General features: G+C 36.0%; 1 protein-coding gene across 1 annotated transcript in view; it reads left to right on the top strand.

Moving 5' to 3' along the window:
• The first annotated feature begins 1,131 nt into the window (after window positions 1-1,131).
• FCHSD2 (FCH and double SH3 domains 2) overlaps window positions 1,132-18,693 on the top strand; it is a 143,417-nt gene continuing 125,855 nt past the window's right edge. The window contains exons 1-2 of the mRNA XM_012645745.1: window positions 1,132-1,205; window positions 12,110-12,254. Coding sequence (XP_012501199.1) covers window positions 12,114-12,254 — 141 coding nt within the window. The 5' untranslated portion in view covers window positions 1,132-1,205; window positions 12,110-12,113. The remainder of the gene's footprint in view (window positions 1,206-12,109; window positions 12,255-18,693) is intronic.

Below are 18,693 nucleotides of genomic sequence, written 5' to 3'. Positions count from 1 at the left end.
TGAAGACAGAGATTAGAATGATGGTTACCAGTAGCTGAGAAGGGTAGCAGGGAGCAGGGATGAAATGGGGATGGTTAATGGGTGCAAAAATATAGTTAGATAGTTAGAATGAACAATATTTGATAACAACAAAGTGATTATAGTCAACAATAAGTTTTATGGTGTACTTAAAAGAGTGGAACTGGAATATTCCTAACACAAAGAAATGATAAATATTTGAGGTGAATGGATACCCCGATTACACTGATTTGATTATTACACATTTTATGCCTGTATCAAAGCATCACATGTTCCCTATAAATGTATACAACTATTATGTACCCATAATTAAAAATAATCAATGAAAAAAACAAAAGTAATATATTGTATAATTGGAATGTATAGTTTAACCTCACTTCTTAACAAAATGGTCATCTCTGTTCCAATCCCTGTACCTCCCTCCCCCACCTATTATAGATAAATATTCTGCTTTATCTAGATTCATGCTGTATGGATAATAGTAAGTGGATATATTTCTTTTTAAAACTATTTTTTTTCACTTGAAGTGACTTGTGCCATGGTGTTATTATTTTTTTAAAAAAAGACCCTTAAAATCTATCTTCAGAATTTCTATCTTGAGAATTTCTAATAAACAGCACCAAGCTTTGTTTATTAATTTTAGAAGCCAGTGTATATTTGTCTGCTCCAAACTGAATATGTTTTTTAACTTTCCTGGTATGTAAGAGTTTGGCTGCTGGGATTTATAAATGCAGTATGTACCACAGCTGAGAAATAGTGGGAAACTGAGATTTCAAGCTGTGTAAGCAGAACTCTGTGGAGATGGGCAGCTGTGTTCCCTGTGACATGTCAGAGGCAGTTTGTTTTTATGGCTAGTCAAATAGTTTGGTGAAGTGAAAGATATATCAATTAAGTTTCAATTTTCTCATCTTTATACTTACTCTTTTCCTAAAAATGGAAACTGGACAATAATGAAAGAAAGTTGTAGTGTTCTATTTATCATCGGTTCTTTACTTCGGAATTAAATTTAAATTTGGAAAAACGGGATTTTCTTAGTAATACATTTTAAGGAAAAGAGATTCCTTTACAGCACAATACTTACTTTAGAAAAAAATATGCATTTTTTAACAGGGTATCCAGAAGTTGGCTAGTCAATACCTGAAGAGAGATTGGCCTGGAGTAAAAGCTGATGATCGGAATGATTACAGGTAACTTACTAAGTAGTTTTGCCTGTTTTCTTTAAAAATGAACCATGTCAGAGCCATGTCACATAAAATGTAATACCCTCATTTTTAAAAGAATTACTTCTTTGCTCTGCTATGTAATAGTATCAAAGTTATCAAAATTTTTAATGTTTCATAACATGTAGATAATCTATATAAAATAAATCATTTTCTGTGTTTAAGCCAAGATTATCTAATTATTACCTACATATAGAATTCAAAGAATATAGATGACAATGGAACACAAATTGTTTTCTGAGTGACCTACAATGAAACGCATTAGTGCAACAAGTTTCTAAGTAAAATATTTTAAGAAAAAGAGCATACCTTTAGCACAATACTTACTTTAGAAATGTGTTTGTGTGTGTGTATAAACAAGGTATCCAGAAGTTGGCTAGATAATATCCCACTTACTAATTTAAAGAAGGTAGATGACAACGTAATACAACTTGCATCCTCAATGACCTAATATCTTAAAAGTGTAATTTTATTTAGAATGTGATGTCTTTTTTGAGGTTAATTTGAAAGTATTTATTGTCTTTTGTATTTAGGGTTGTCCTTAGTGTTGGGGATCCAGAAGAGAAAGACCTCAGAGCTTACTGTATGGTTGAAATTAAGACTAATACCCATGAAACAATAGCAGAGAATCCAGGGTAATTAAGAGCTCGGTATTGAAGTATAAGGTTTGGAGTCTGAGTTGAAATCAAGCCACTGAATTGTCAGTGAAGACTGACATCATTAGAGAATTTCTTAAGAATGTGGCAATGGGGGTAGAAAACTGAAGGATATATAAGAAACCCTAATAGTTCTTCACAGTGGCAGACTGATAGTTTAGAAGGTGGCATGATAGCTACAAATAATAAAACACTATAATTACAATAGAGAATATTAAAGCAAAACAGGAAATAAAAATAAGATTTCCTTGTGGACTTTCCTATATCTACAAAGTTCAGCTAAGGGTGAAGAGAGAAGAGGTGAAATTCTAGGCAAAAAAGACATTGAACAAAACTTTGAGGTGAGAGTGAGCATGATATGTACAGTGTTGCTGGTATAAGGAAATCAGCCTGACCAAGAAAGAGATTGCTTGTTGTGGAGTGAAAAAGCATCCAACTTATAGAAAGCTATATTCCAAGTTTATTTGAAATTCAGGATTCAAGTTACCAAAGAAATAAGGATAATAAATCTATGCTCCCAGACTAGCTTATAAAACCTAATTTTAAAAAGTGTCTTAAGCCAACATTTCCTAAGTATTTAGTATATGCCAGACACTATGCCAGGAAATTTAACTCATCTCCCGTGATTATCAAAACAACCCTGTGAGGTAGATATAATTATCCTCATTTTATATGCTAGGAAACTGCATCTCAGGTTATACACCTTACTCAAGGTCACATAGCTATTTAAACACTCATTCATTCTTTCTTTATTCATGAGATGTATATGAAATACCTACTGCATGCCAGCTGTTAAAGTAGACTTTAGGATTAGAGAGACTAGAAAATGTGGTATTTGACCTTCAGGAGCATATAGGAGATAACCACTATAAACAGTTGCAGTATTGGGTCATAGTAGAGGTGCTTTGGGGCCATAGAAGAAAACCGAGGCTTGTAGAACTGAATCTTAAAGAATGTGCAGGAGTTTGCCAGACAGACAGTTTGGTAAAAGGAATTCTAAGCCAAAGTAACATCTTAAAGGCCTGGAACATGAGAAAATGTGAGTATCGATAACAATGAGCAGTTCAGTATGGCTGGTGTAAAGTGTATGGTTTGGAGGATAAGTGGAGTGGTGGAGATGGAGGATATACAGGTAGGTGTCGTATGGGAATTTTCATGTTATGGGGTTTATTTTCTCATTTGGAAGATAGTAGAAGCATTGTAGAATTCCCACAAGAGGAATGACATGATCAACTTCACTTTAGTAATAGTATGAAGGTGTATTAGAGGAGTGTGAGGAAAAATTCAGAAAGGATAGCATTGCAGGAATTTAATCCCTTATCATCTCTTATTTGAACCGTGGAAATTATAGTAAAAATCAGGTCGTGGGTGAGATTTCAGAGACTGAAGCTAGAGGACTTGCAACTGATTGAGCAGAATTTAGGTTTTTTTGTTTGTGAAATTTGTTCTGAGACAAATGTATAAACAGTTTTCTCGTTATCTGAAATAGCTCTTGAAACATAGAAGACACTTGATAAATATTTACTGACTGAAAGAATGAGGTAGGAGGAGGGAGAGGAAGAATTATACAGTGGCTCCCAGGTTGTTCAGTTTAGGCAATTGAGAGGATGGTGGTGCCATTGTGGAAAAAGATAATAGAAAGATTGAGGGTGAGATGGCAATTGCCAATTTTTTTGTTTATTCATAGTTTATTGTACTTTTAGTCATTTTAAATTTCCCATTTAATTTTTTCTATTTATATTTGCATCGGTAGTTTTAAAAATCTTATCCAAGTACTACATGCTTTGTATTAAGTAGGTAATAGTACAGAAGAGGATAAAATCCAGCCTTATCGGAGTTCTACTACTCTAGAGTAATTGCTATTAAAAGCATGTGGTCTTTTCTTTCATATTTTTTTCTGTGTAATTCATACGTGAACATACACAGTTTACTGTTTTTAACAGAACTGCAATTATTATTTACCTATACTTCTGTAACACCCCCACACTCTAAAAGTCTATTCTAGACATCCTTTCATGCCAGTAGGTTCAGATCCCCCCATTTTTTTAAATGGCTGCTTTAGTTCAGTGCCATAGTTTAGACAAACTATGTTTTTATTATCCATTCCCCTATTTGTAGTTGTTTAGTTTATTACTGTTACAAATAATGCTGCAGTGAATAACACACATAGGTATATCTTTGTACATTATGAAATTATCTGTTGGGTAAATTCTCAGAGGGGGAAATCCTAGGTCAAAGGGTTTATACATTTAAAATGTTGATATTGGAAATTGATCTGCATAAACTGTATCAATATATTTCATATTTCTTCTATCATTCTCCAAGGTCCATGTCTCTAAAAAAAAAAAGAAAGGAAAAATGAAATATTTTATATTTCTTTTAATGTGATTTAAAACTGCTCCTTTTTTGTTTGTTACTAACAGTGCATATGATCAGTCTTTTAAATTGTTTGCCAATCTGATGGTATGTGCACTATTTAATTTCATTAAACCACCCTAATTTGCCTGGAAACTAGACTTCCGTAATGCTACTTTCTCTTGACTTTTTTTTTTTTTTTAAATCAATCTCTGAGGACAAGTTTTTATTTCTGTGTTTCTTAAAGTTCCCTCAGTTCTTTAGTAACTCTTCTAAGTAATCTTATCCATATTCCTGTCTTTAAATATTATCTATAAACTTGTAATGATCATACATTTTTATTAACTTTTCAGCTTGGGAAACAACAAGTCAGCTGCCCCCAACTTCAACTTCTTTCTAGCTCTTTTCTTCTCATATCTGGAATGTTAAGTAGCTGCTTCTCTGCTTGTGATCGCTCTCTTTCACAATTCTGTTTGCTCCAATGCCACAAACTGTATCTTTATAAAATAGGCCTATTGTCACTCTCCTGCTAGAAAATCTTCTGTTGTTTCTCCTTGCCAACAGGATAACATTTAAATTCCTTTTTATGATACTCAAAGTCATGAAGAAACCTGGCCTCAAATGACCTTTCTCTCCTCATCTATGTCCGTTTCTCTTCCTTTCATCCTTGGTCCCCAACCCTTGGGCACTGCAGCTGCAGTTGTATTTCAGCTCTCATCACACCTCAACTATAGTGAAATCAATCTTCCCTGCCTTTACTTCTGTTACCTGGGCTTAGGATATTCTCCCTTCCTACCATCAGGAACAATAATATATGAACACTTGCTTACTAAAACACTATACTTTCTCCTTGTTATCAGTTGCTATATAAATTTTTTTTTTTTTTTAATTTAGAGACAGGATCTGGCTGTATTGGCTAGACTGGACTACAGTGACACCATCACAGCTCTCTACAGCCTCAAACTCCTGGACTCAAGCCATCCTCTTATCTCATCCTCCCAAGTAGCCAGATCTATAGGCACATGTCACCACGCCTGTAAAGACAGAGTCTCGCTATGTTGCCCAGGTTGATCTTGAGCTCCTGGCCTCAAGAGATTGTCCTGCCTCCGCCTTCCAAAGTGCTGGGATTACATGTATGAGCCACCACACTTGGCTTAAATTAATCTTAGATAATGAATTTATCAGATTTTTTAGAGTCTTCTTGAGGTACAGTGCTAGCAGGAAGCTATATTTCTAGGACTAGGGAAGATCTGCAATTTTATTTGTTACATTTAAAAAAAACCTTTTTATATGAGATGATTGTAGTTTCACAGGCAGTTATAAGAAATAATACAAAGAGATAGGAGGATCACTTGAGGCCAGAAGTTGGAGACCAGCCTGGGCAACATAGTGAGACCTCATATCTACAAAAAATAGAAAAATTAGTTTCGTGTGGTGCTGTGTGCCTATAGTCCTAGGTACTTGGGAGACTGAAGCAGTAGAATTGCTTGAGCCCAGGAGTTCGAGGCTTCAGTGAACAATGATCGTGCCACTGCGCTCCAGCGTTGGTGACAGAGTAAGACCCTGTCTCAAAATAAATAAATAAATAAATAAAGACTGTTCTTATATTCTTCACCCACCCAGTTTCCTTAGTGGTAACATCTTCCCTAACTATAGTTCAATCTCACAACTAGGAAATTGATAATGATACAGCCCACCAATCTAATTCAGAATTCATGAGTTTTATATGCACTCATTTGTATGTATGTATATGTGTGCATGTTAAATTCTATGTAGTTTTACCATTTGTAGATTTGTGTGATCACTACCACAGTTAAGATTTTAACAGTTAATAATTTGTTGGTTTATTTCTTGATGAAAAATTCTTTCTGTTAGAAGTTTTCTGTTTTCCAGTAGGATATCCATACAAGAAATAGTTCACAGCATGATCTTTGGTGGTGTATGGATGAATTTTTTTTTGTATTGTACTAGTTATAACGTTATAATGGCAAATGTTGCTTGTTTTTCATTTAGAATAGTAATATAAGGTTGTAAGGTACATATATTTTAGTTTAAAAGGTAAATCAGTTTAACAAAAAAGATAAGAAAATAATGGTACAGAAGGTATCAGACAAAAATCATGTAGGATGTATACGAAGAACTTAGGATGCATAAATCTTGATATACCTTTATCAGAATGAAGAGACCCTTTTTTATGTTTGGCATTGTTAACTGAGATGAAGAGCAATCTATGTCAGCAGAAGAGCAGAGGTTTGGGAGCCAGACAAATCTGAGTTCAAACTGAGGCTCCATTATTCCCCCCACCTCCTCCAGTACATATTTATTGAGTGTCTGCTATGCTATACTAGGTGCTATGTATATAGTGCTCTAGGTGCTGTGTATATAGTGGTAAATATTAATAAAACAAAGCTTTTGCTGCATGGAGCCTACATTCTAGTGAGGGAAGACAGACAATAAACAAGTAAGTATTTAAACATGTATGTCAGTTGGTGATAAGGACCGGTAACCATAGTAAGGAGAATGCAGAGTGCCAGGGAGCAGTGACATTGCAATCACTGTACTATGTAGAGCATAGACATTAGGGGGAACAGGGCAGAAACAGAGGGCAGCTAAGAGACATTTGGAATAGTCCAAGCACAACGTATGATAGTGGCTCTAAACATGGTGGTCACAATGGGGGATATAGGCAGTAATCGGATTCCATGATATTTTATAAGTCTGGCAAGGGGGATTCTTGATGGAGCAGATGTGGGATGTGAGAGAAAAAGGGGGAATCAATGATGATTCTAGGGTTTTTGGCTTGAGCAACTAGAAGGTTTGAATAACTGTTAATGAGATCAACTAGATTGACAGAACATATTTTAGGGAAATCAAAGATTTTGTTTTGAACATGTTGGGTTTATGATGCCTACTAAATACCCAAGTTGGATATGTTAAATAGGCAGTTGGGGGTCAGGGAAGATATCTGGGCAGAAATTAGAAGTTTGGGAGTAGTCAGCATGTTGGTAGTCTTTAAAGCAATGAGAATGGATGAGTTCATCTAAAAAGAGAGTGTAGTTAGAGAAGAGAAGAAGCCTGGGATCTGACCCTCGGGCACTTCAGCATTTACAGGCCAATGAGATGAAGAGGAAACAGTAAAGGTAGGAGCAGACCAAGGGAGAGTGATGTCCTGGAAGCCAAGTGAAGAAAGCAGTTCAAGAAGGGTTAACTAGGTCAGTCCTGCTGCTGTGTTGAATAATAGGATCAAGACTTGAATTAACTATTGGGATTAGCCATAGGGAGATCTTTGACCTTGGCAAGCAATTTCAAAAGAGTAGTAGATAACTAAAGTCTGATTTGAATGGATCAAGAGAGACCAGGAGGAAAAAATGTGGAAACAGTAATTTGAGACAATTCTTTGAAGGAGTTTTTCTATGAAAGGGGGCAGATATTAGGGTGGTAGTGGGAGAAATGGGGAGTTGATGGAGAGCTGTATTTTTTTAAAATGGAGATATAGCATATTTATTTGCTCATGAGAATGATCCAGTAGAGAGGGAAAAATTGACATTGTAGGAGATTACTGGATTGACATTCTTGAGTGAGAGGTTATATAATGTAGTGCAAATGTTGAAGGATTGGCCTATAGAGCATGGGAGCGTGGGTAGTTCATGCAAGTAATAGGAGGGATGGCAGAATGTATGGGTGCAGAGATAAGGAGATTGGTAGATGTGGTGGGAACATGTGGGCATTGCCTTCTGGTAGCTTCATTGTCAGCTGAAAGTATGATAATATTAGACATTTGAGAAGAGAGGATAAATTGGGAAATAATTGTGTAGAAGAGTAGGAGAATAGATGGATTAAGGCTGCAGTCCCCAACCCTCGGGCTGTGGTACCAGTCCATGGCCTGTTAGGAACCAGGCCACACAGCAGGAAGTGAGCAGTGGGCAAGCAAGCAAAGCTTCATCTATATTTACAACCACTTCTTATTGCTTGCATCTCCGCCTAAGCTCTGCCTCCTGTCAGATCAACAGTGGCATTAGATTCTGCATTATGGTCAGTTGTATAATTATTTCATTATATAGTACAATGTAATCATAATAGAAATAAAGTACACAATAAACGTAATGCACTTGAATCATCCCAAAACCATCCCCCACCATCTCCAGTCCGTGGAAAATTGTGTTCCATGAAACTGGTCCCTGGTGCCAAAAAGGGTGGGGACTGCTGGATTAAGGAACTATAATATGATTACTGGGTAGCAGCACTAAGTGATTACTAGAATTTATTTGACATCAATTTAAAGTGAGACCAGGCAAAATGATTATCTTTTTCTCCAGTCACATTCTCACACAGACCTTGGTATGGTGTAAACAGAGTTTTGGATTTAACCAAGGTAGGAGCTTGTAGGTTATAAAGATGGAAAGAGAGGAGGCAACGGTAATAAAGGTATACCAAAAGGAATGATTGTGATAGACCATGAATCCTAGGCTGGGAAAGGAGCTGAGAAGGGAGATGGTAAGAGAGGTGAGAGACAGTAGAAAGGGGGTAGAATCAAATGGATTGTGGGTTCTTATAATGTTGAGTAATTGTTGGAGTCACATTTCTAAAGGGTATGAGTGGAATTAGGAGGTGTTGGTCAGGGATTATTGAAGTTGGCATAAGAGCAGAGCAGTAGTTATTAGTAATGGCAAAGTCTAGGTTATGACCATGGAGGTGCTATTTCCTAGTGAATAGCCTTAGGAAAATTTCACAACCTTTTTGAGCCTCACTTTTCTCCTTTGTAAAATGGGGATAATATCTATTAGAATATAATAGCTATTAGAAAGTTGTGGTGAGGATTGAATGATGGGATAAATGTAAAATACGGAACGTAGTGCCTGCCATGTGATAGGTTCTTAAAAGAATCTCCTTTCTTTCTTTTATAATTTTTAGCCTCATTTCCTGAACTGAGCAGAATAGCAAAATACCATACATGCTTGATACCTTTCCTTATCCTTCAGAATTGCTTCATGTAAAACCTGATGAAGTAAAATTCTTTTAAAAATCACTCTGTGACCCATGACTATTTTTCTTAATCAGAATGGAAACATCACTACCATTGAAACCACCACCATTATGTTAACAAGAAGTATTTCTATTTCTGTCACAATTCTGCTACTGTTACCATTTTTTCATTTAAAAGAATCTGTGTACTAAGAGTTTTCACATCTTTTGTGTTTAATTGTTAAAATAACCCTGTAAGATACATGGTGCAGGTATTTTTGTTATTTCCCTAGTTGAGGAAATGAAAGTATAGTGAGGTGTGCTACATATAATTATATTGGTTAAACTAGAACTGGAACCTTGGTCTTCTGACTGGTAGCTAAATTCTGTGCTTGTCACAGTACCTCATTGTTCAGGATATTTTTGCCTGCTATATATAAACCAGCTAATCTCTAAAGGTCTCTTTTTAAACTCTCTTTTTATTGAAGGGATTTATCTTTTTATTGTACAGTCTTCATAATTTGTACATTCATCGATTCATTCATTTATTCAACATGAATTATTGTAATCATTCTATACTTACTGGTCCCTGGGAATATAATAGCAAGACATACATCCCTGCCTTTATGGAGTTTTCACTATAGTGAGAGGGATAGATATTAACTAAATCACATAAAAATATTTATAATTTGGTCAGGTTGCAGTGGTTTACGCCTGTAATCCTAGAACTCTGGGAGGCTGAGGTGGGAGGACTGCTTGAGCTCAGGAGTTCAAGACCAGCCTGAGCAAGAGTGAGACCCCATCTCAACTAAAAATAGAAAAATTAGCCCAACATCATGGCTCGAGCCTCGCTTCAGCCCATGAGTTTGAGGTTGCAGTGAGCTGTAATGACACTACTGCACTCTACCTGGGGCAACAAAGCAAGACTCTGTCTCAAAAAAAAAAAAAAAAAAAAATTGTTTTACAATTGAAGGAAAAGTGCTGGAGCCATGAACTAATAACAAAGAGCAACTCGATTGAGTCTGGGGGTTGGCTTGGTGGTAATCATGAAAGACTTCCCAAAGGAGGTTACATTTAAGCTGAGATTTAAAGGGTAAGCAGCAGTTAAAGGGGTATAGGGAAGAATGTGAATGGAGGGTTCCTCCTTCCATCACAATTCATAATGATTCTTTTTCATTTTTAGTATGATTTCATTAAGTATAAATTAATAGTTAGAAAGCATAGTACTAAATTTTTCTGTCAGTGCATTTTCTGAGAAAATTTATTTGGACTGCTTAGGAGGGCCTGTGGTGAGTTGACGTAAGGACGTTCCGTTGGTTGTCATACTGTAAGGCCAGGGAGGGCATTAATTTTGCTGTTCTTAGTTCTAAGTCTTAAGTCTAAGACTTAAGTCTTAAGTCTGGTGCTTTTATGCTGATAGTTTATGCTGAATCTTTCCAAAAGGATGGTGATACACCTTTGCCTAAGTTAGTTACTTAGTTTGTTAGTTAGAGACAGAGTCTTGTTCTGTTGCCCCAGCCTTAGCCTTCTCAAGTAGCTCGGACTACAGGTATATGCCACCACACCTGGCTAAGTTTTCTGTTTTTTGTAGAAACAGGGTCTTGCTATGTTGCCCTGGCTGGTCTTGAACTCCTGGGCTCAAGTGATCCTCCCACAATGCTAGGATTATAGGCCTGAGCCACCATGCCCGGCCCACCTCTGCCTAAATAAATATTTCCATCCAAACAGATACATTTGGTATATGACCTAATTCATTAGACTCCTTGGTTGAAAACTATAGTTTGTCAAGTTTTGTTTTTTTGTTTTTTTTTTCACTTCTAACTAGGATAAGGACCCAGGCAATTTGTCTTTTTCTTGTTTTTACGCTCTCAGTTGTTAATCCACAGTTAGAATTTTATGTAGCATATTGTCTTATACATTGCTATAGTAGAAAATCCATATGAACAGAAGGGAAATCTCAGGAGATGAATATTGTAATCTATCAAAAATTTACTGTAAGTACTCTTTTTTAAAAACAAAGTAATTTCCATTGTTATAAAATGTGTTTTATAACTAGTATAAGAGCATGTTGGGATTGGCTAAGGCACTTACCAACATAGGAGAGAAATTTGTAAAGGAAATTGGCTAGAAAAAGCAAAGAATGAATAATGTTTTGACTTTACCAAGAGATTGGTGAACACATTTATCAAGCAAAGGTGATGGGATTTGCTTGGAATGACACCAAGGCACAATGTGATGCTGGCTAAGGATTGTTACGAGAGAGAGACAGAGGTAAAGCAATAAATTATAGATTTTTTTTTTTGTTAGACAAAACAGACTTCTCAAGCACAGAAGCAATTGTTCATGATATATTTTTCCAGCCACATCAGTTTATGTAAAAATATGATTTATTTGAAAGAGAATTTATTAATACTCCAGAGGTACTCAGCTTTTGTCTTGTATGTCAATACTGCTACATTCTTGTTTGACCTAGAATGATTATCTAAATCTCTCTGAGCCTCAGTTACCTCATTTGTAAAATTAGGAAATAGCTTAATGAAGTAATAAAACTTGATATTCATAATGATGACCCTGTGACCACGAAAGGCTTGAAGAGTCTGAAATATTCACTAATTTTTATAGTGTTAGCTTTGTCTAGAATTGTAATTCTTGTATCCCTCTGTTCCATTATTAGTAATGGCTAATGAATCAAAACTCCCTATTGTTGAGCTATAGAGGAATAGAGTATATGCCATGCTTTTTCTTACATGTGCTGATACTGCCTATAAGCCAGTCTAAATACATTTACAGTTATAAAGAAGTCATTTATTCTGTCAGTGTTAGCCAGTGAGGAAAAGGTTAGCCAACTTTTTCTTCCCGTTCCCTGCCTAATCCTTTTCTATCCCTCTTTGAATTTAGGAGCATGTATCCTGTTTGGAAATCCTTTCTCGAGGGAACGATGCAGGTAGCCCAGTCTCGGATCAATATATGTGAAAACTATAAAAACTTCATTTCTGAGCCTGCAAGGACAGTGAGAAGCTTAAAAGAACAGCAACTAAAAAGGGTATTGTTTCTATTTTTTTTTTTATATGCATTTAATATGTCAGTACTACATTTGTAACCTGCAAGATTATGCTAAATTGTATTTAAAACTTTGAGCATCACAAATGTTTCTTCTGGTTGACATTTTACTAGGATTTTCTGATCTTAACATGTTTCCATTAACTACTGTATTTTACTAACTGATAAAAGTGATTTAAGTTGAATCTATGGATGTTTGGAAAGCTTAGTAAACACTTCTTAGAAATAATGCTTTTCAGCTTAACTCAAGTAAACAGATCTTAGTTTCACAATTTTTGTATAGTTTGGTTTATATTAAAATAGTTACAATGTTATTAATCCCACTAATTCTTGAAAAAGAAGAATTACATTAACTTCTCAGTTTCAACTTGATCCATTTACATAATAATTTAAAGGAAGTTGACACATTTTGACCAAGGTAATACACTTATTGTTAAAAACCCAATGGAGAGGCTGGGCGTGGTGGCTCACGCTTGTAATCCTAGCTCTCTGGGAGGCCGAGGCGGGCGGATTGTTTGAGCTCAGGAGTTCGAAACCAGCCTGAGCAAGAGCGAGACCCCGTCTCTACTAAAAATAGAAAATAAATTGGCTAGACAATTAAAAATATATAGAGAAAAAATTAGCCGGGCATAGTGGCACATGCCTGTAGTCCCAGCCACTCGGGAGGCTGAGGCAGAAGGATCGCTTGAGCCCAGGAGTTTGAGGTTGCTGTGAGCTAGGCTGACGCCATGGCACTCTAGCCTGGGCAGAAAGAGTGAGACTCTGTCTCAAAAAAAAAAAAAAAGAAAACCCAATGGAGGCCGGACATGGTGGCTCACACCTATAATCCTAGCACTCTGGGAGGCCAAAGCAGGAGGATCACTTGTAGTCAGGAGTTTGAGACCAGCCTCAGTAAGAGTAAGACCCTGGCACTATTAAAAATAGAATGAAATTAGCTGGACAACTAAAAGTAGAAGAAATTAGCTGGGTGTGGTGGTGCAGGCCTGTAGTCCCAGCTACTTAGGAGTCTGAGGCAGGAGAATTGCTTGACCCCAGGAGTTTGAGGTTGCTGTGAGGTAGGCTGATGCCATGGCACTCTAGCCCAGGCAACAGAGCGAGACTGTATCTCAAAAAAAAAAAAAAAAACAAAAACAAAAACAAAAAACACAACCCAATGGAGTCGAAAGTTTAATTATATAGGTTCCTCATGAGTAAATGTTTTCAAATAGACCTATTTCTTTGATTATACAGAAATAAAAAGTTCATAGGAAAATGTCATTGTTTAATGTGATTTTTTTTTTAAAAAAGTATTTGCTGTCAAAAGTAGATGATTGAATTGTGTCCTTTTGCAAATAGAGTTATAGAAATGAAGATTTCCATGATACCTAATAAATAATTAATGTTTTCTTGTGGAAGCATTAATACTTTAGAAAATATTAAAGTAATTATATAAAAAAATAATATTTTAGAAGCCATCCAGTGTTTTGATTCTAATTGTCTTTTGGATTTTCAGAACTGTTTTACGAATAAAAACTAAAAAACCCTAATCTTCCCTGTTTACCAAAGATGATTTCAATAGCATGGAATCAATATATTAAAGGTATATGTGGTCTGGTAGCAGTGGCTCAACGCCTGTAATCCTAACACTCTGGGAGGCTGAGGTGGGAGGATCGCTTGAGCCCATGAGTTTGAGGTTGCAGTGAGCTGTGATGACACCACTGAACTCTACATGGGGCAACAGAGCAAGACTCTGTCTCAAAAAAAAAAAAAAAAAGTACATGCGTGTATATGTAAAATTTTTTTAGAGCATTTGCCTAATATCAGTTGCTTTAAACACATTTGTTTTAAGAATGCCTATGTTTTATCTTTGCCAAAAAATATTTCTTTCAAAGCAAACATGGTGACTAAATGTGACCAATGACCAATGGTTTTGAGTTGGAAGAAAATGTTTGTGTGGTGTGTATGTGCGTTTCTGATAGTGCAGAAATTGCGTGGAAGGTAGAGGCAGAGAATTAATACTAGTATAACTTCCTAGCATTTAAAATTTTCAGTGCATTTACCAAATCTCTAGTTGAATTACTGGAAAGTTTTACCTTTCTCAATATTATAATATTTTAAAAGCATTTAACTACCTCTGGTGCTTTTGTCTTCCCTTGGTGGCATGGCTCTCAGAGCTGAATTTAGCCAACATTCCTAGGCAATGTTTGTTGAGATTTGATAAGTCCTCATATCTGTGAATTAGCTTGTTTTATACTATAGCTGATAATAATGCTGTTTATGTTCCATCTAAGCAATTGTTAAACATTGAGTACATATGGGGCATACCTGTCAGGACTCTGACATTGCAAATGACAAAAACCCACTTCAAATTGGCTTAAGCCAAGAAGAGAATGTGTCAGCTTATGTAACTGAAAATTCCAGAACTTCAGGCATAGGGCTGAAATGATGGTGTTAGAATTTAGAACATCTGTTAGCTTTGCTTTTCTCCGTGACTTCATTCATTTCCAATTCTCTCCAAATGGTGGCCCCCAAACTGTCAGATTTATAAATCTTACAGATAGCCATCCAAATTTTCCATCTTCCCAAAGGTTTCAGTAAAATGACCAGAATTCCTTTCCATAATAGCTGCATCATTTTGCAATCCCACCAACAATATACAAAGGTTCCAATTTTTCTACAACCTTGCCACATTTTAAATTTTTTTTTAAATAACCATACTAACAGGTATGAGGTAATATTTTATTGTGGTTTTGATTTGTATTTCCCTGACAATTAGTGATATTGAGCAATATTGTATTTTTTTGCAGTCTTTTATTTTTTATTATTAATTTTTCCTCCACTGTTAGCCTCTTAATTTTATAATTCTATATTATTCTTTTAGTAATTACCCTTGGGATTCCAATATGCCTCCCTAACTTATTATATTACCTTCAATTGGTAATTTTACTATTCCCCAAACTTTGACCCAATTAATTTATTATGGTTTACCTTGAATTAGTATTTTACCACCCCATGAACAATATAAAAATCTTTCAACAGGATAATTCCATCTACCTCCCAGTTATGATTTTTGTGCTGTTAGACCTTTTGACTCTGTCCATATGTCTTTTGTATTTTTTCTGCATTTTATCTATTTCCACCCTTTTTTCTCTCTGTACTTCAATCTGAATATTTTATATCGCTCTATCTAGTAGTTCATTAATACTCTTTTCTACTGATTTTAAAACTCATCTTTTGGAATCTTAATATATTTTTTAGTTCTACGATTTGTATCTGACTTTTTAAAATTATATTCTGTGTTTCTGATATAATTCTTCATGTTTTTCCTTTATCCTCTTAAACATGTTACTCCTAATCTCTGTTTTATAATTTTATTATCTGAATCACTATACATTTATTTTTATTATCTGCTGTTTTTCTTAGTTTTCAGTCTGCTGTTTTCAGTCTGCTGTTTTAATATGCCTCACAGTGTTGGACATTGTGGATAAAAATTGTAGAGGCTCTGGAACATGTTGTTTCCAAAGACGGTTAAGTTTTCTTCTGGCGGGCAGATAGCATGCTATTAGATCACCTTGATCCTGTTAGGGTCTGATTTTAGGCTTTTTAGGGCTGGTCTGTTTTACTTATTCCCAGGGTTTTAACTGAAATTGTAGGATGCTTACCAAGACCCTTCTGCTTTAACATGAACTCTAACTTTTGTCTTCTCAACATTGTGTATCTGCTCTGATCCTCTGATCTCTCTCGGTCATTAGCCACTAAGCTACTGTTCTCTACTGGATTTGTTGGAATTTCACCAAGCACATGCCTTTTAGAAGTCAATTACTTAACTCAAGGGGAAATTGCATACAGATTTTTGGACTTGTTTTTCTGCAAGTTCCAGATCTTTGCCTCCCAAGTTCCTGCTCTTTTGGCATTGCTGAACTCCAATCTCTGTCTCCACAGTCTAACAAGAATGTCACTTTGTTTATATCCTATTTCTTTGTGCCATGATTCAACAAATGCCCTGAGGAAAAAAAGTCAGTTTTAATGTAGAGCTTACCTAGGTGTATTTCCCTTCTCACAGGTCTCATAGTCCTTTCAGATCAATGTACATTGTTGTTCTTTAATGCTGACAGTTTTAAAAATGTATTTTGTTCAACTTTTACAGTTTCCAGACTACAGGAAGGTAGTCTGATCCAAGTTATTCCATCATGATCAGACCAATTTTTACTTAAAATTCTCCCTCTACAACATTTTAAAGTTCATGTTATTTTTAAAATTTTCTGTACCAGGGCTGTTTTCTTTTATAATACTTGGGGATAAACACAGGCACATTACAATTATGAATGGCCTGAGATTATAATGAGAATGATAATGAAAGATTATAATGAGAATTATATCATAGCCTTTTCCAAATCATTTTCTGTATGCTGACGTTTGTTTATAAATCAGAACAAGAGCCACACAACGTAAGGCTTTTGGCCATTCTTTTATTTACATAGCCATGCTTTTTATTTATTTATTTATCTCAGGATATTAAGGGGGTACAAACATTTTGATTACATGTTATGACTTTGCTACACCCAAACCATGATTTGAGGCGTGCCTTTTCCCCCCTACAACGCTTACCACGTCCATTAGTTGTGAGTTTACCCACCTCCAACCCCCCCGATCCCTGAAGAATATTACTACCGTGTGAGCACCACAGTGTTGATCAGCGAGTGCCAATTTGATGGCGAGTACACGTGGATCCTATTCTTCCATTCTCGTGATATCTCACTTCGGAGGATGGGCTCAAGCTCTATCCAGGAAAATATAAGAGATGCTAGATCACTGTCCTTTCTTATAATTGAGTAATATTCCATTGTATACATATACCAAATTTTATTAATCTACTCATGAATTGATGGGCACTTGGGTTGTTTCCACATCCTTGCAATAGTGAATTGTGCTTCCATAAACATTCAGGTGCAGATGTCTTTATTATAGAATGTCTTTTGTTCTTTTGGGTAGATGCCTAATAGTGCTATTGCTGGATCTAATGGTATTTCTATTTTTAGCTTTTTGAGGTATCTCCAAATTCTTTTCCACAAAGGTTGTGCTAATTTGCAGTCCCACCAGCAGTGTAAGAGTGTTCCTGTCTCTCCACATCCTCGCCAGCATTTGTTGTTTTGGGATTTTTTGATAAAGGCCAATCTCGCTGGGGTTAGGCCATATCTCATTGTGGTTTTGATTTGCATTTCTCTAATGGTTAGAGATGTTGAGCATTTTTTTATATGTTTGCTGGCCATTATTTTGTCTTCTTTTGAAAAGTTTCTGTTCATCTCCTTTGCCTATTTATTGATGGGGTTGTTTGATTTTTTCTTGTTGATTTTTTTAAGTTCTAGATAGATTCTTGTTATCAGCCCTTTATCAGATGTGTAGAGAGCAAATATTTTCTCCCATTCTGTAGGCTGTCTATTTGCTCTAATGATAGTGCAAAAGCTTTTTAATTTGATCAGGTCCCATTTATTTATTTTTGTTGCTGCTGTGATTGCTTTGGGGGTGTTCTTCAAAAATTCTTTGCCTACGCCGATGTCTGAAAGGGTCTTCCCTACATCTTCTAGGATTCTTAAGGTTTCATGCCTTAGGTTTAAGTCTGTTATCCATCTTGAATTGATTCTTGTAAGAGGTGAGAGATGGGGATCCAGTTTGGTTTTTTTTTGTCCATACTTCCTCATTTGTACTAGGTTTACTTACCTTTCTTGAAATATTGATTTGCATTTTTATAACACTTTACAGTTTTCAAACTGCTACCATATTCCTTATAGTGTCATTTGATTTTTATAACATAATAGTTATATAAGATCATTATTTTAAATTTTTATTTATTTTTGAATACAACAAACACTCACCTGGTTCAAAATTTTAAATCTCAAAAATCTCCCTTCTAGCCCTGTCCCTCGGTAACCCACTTTCCCTCTCTAGAGGTAACTGATAGTGCCAGGGTTTTTTTTTTTTTTCATTGTTTCTTTTTGTTTGTTTTGAGACAGAGTATTGCTCTGTCCCCCAGCATCCTAGCTCACTGCATCTCGCTGCATCCTCCTGCCTCAGCCTCCCTATAGCTGGGACAATAGGAGCAAGCCACCCCGCCTGGATAATTTTTCTAATTTTTTTGTAGAGACGGGGGTCTCGCTCTGGTTCAGGCTGGTCTCGAACTCCTGACCTCAAGTGATTCTCCCACCTAAACCTCCCAAATTGCTAGGATTGTAGGCATAAGCTACCACACCCGGTCTTCATTGTTTCTTTCCACCTTTATTTTTATTTTTTTCTAGTTTTCTTACTGTGTAAAATACACATAAACATAGGCCGGGCATGGTGGCTCACCGTTCAGATCATGCTACTCTCCTGCTCAAAACCCTCCGGAGACTTCCACTTCTGTCAAGCATGAAAGCCCAAGTCTGTACCTAACACCCTGGGCAGGG

The sequence above is a fragment of the Propithecus coquereli genome, unplaced genomic scaffold, assembly GCF_000956105.1.
Source record: "Propithecus coquereli isolate 6110/MARCELLA unplaced genomic scaffold, Pcoq_1.0 Scaffold235, whole genome shotgun sequence".
NCBI lineage: Eukaryota > Metazoa > Chordata > Mammalia > Primates > Indriidae > Propithecus > Propithecus coquereli.
The sequence above is the reverse complement of the archived record's forward strand: the minus strand, read 5'-3'. Positions and strand labels throughout refer to the sequence as shown.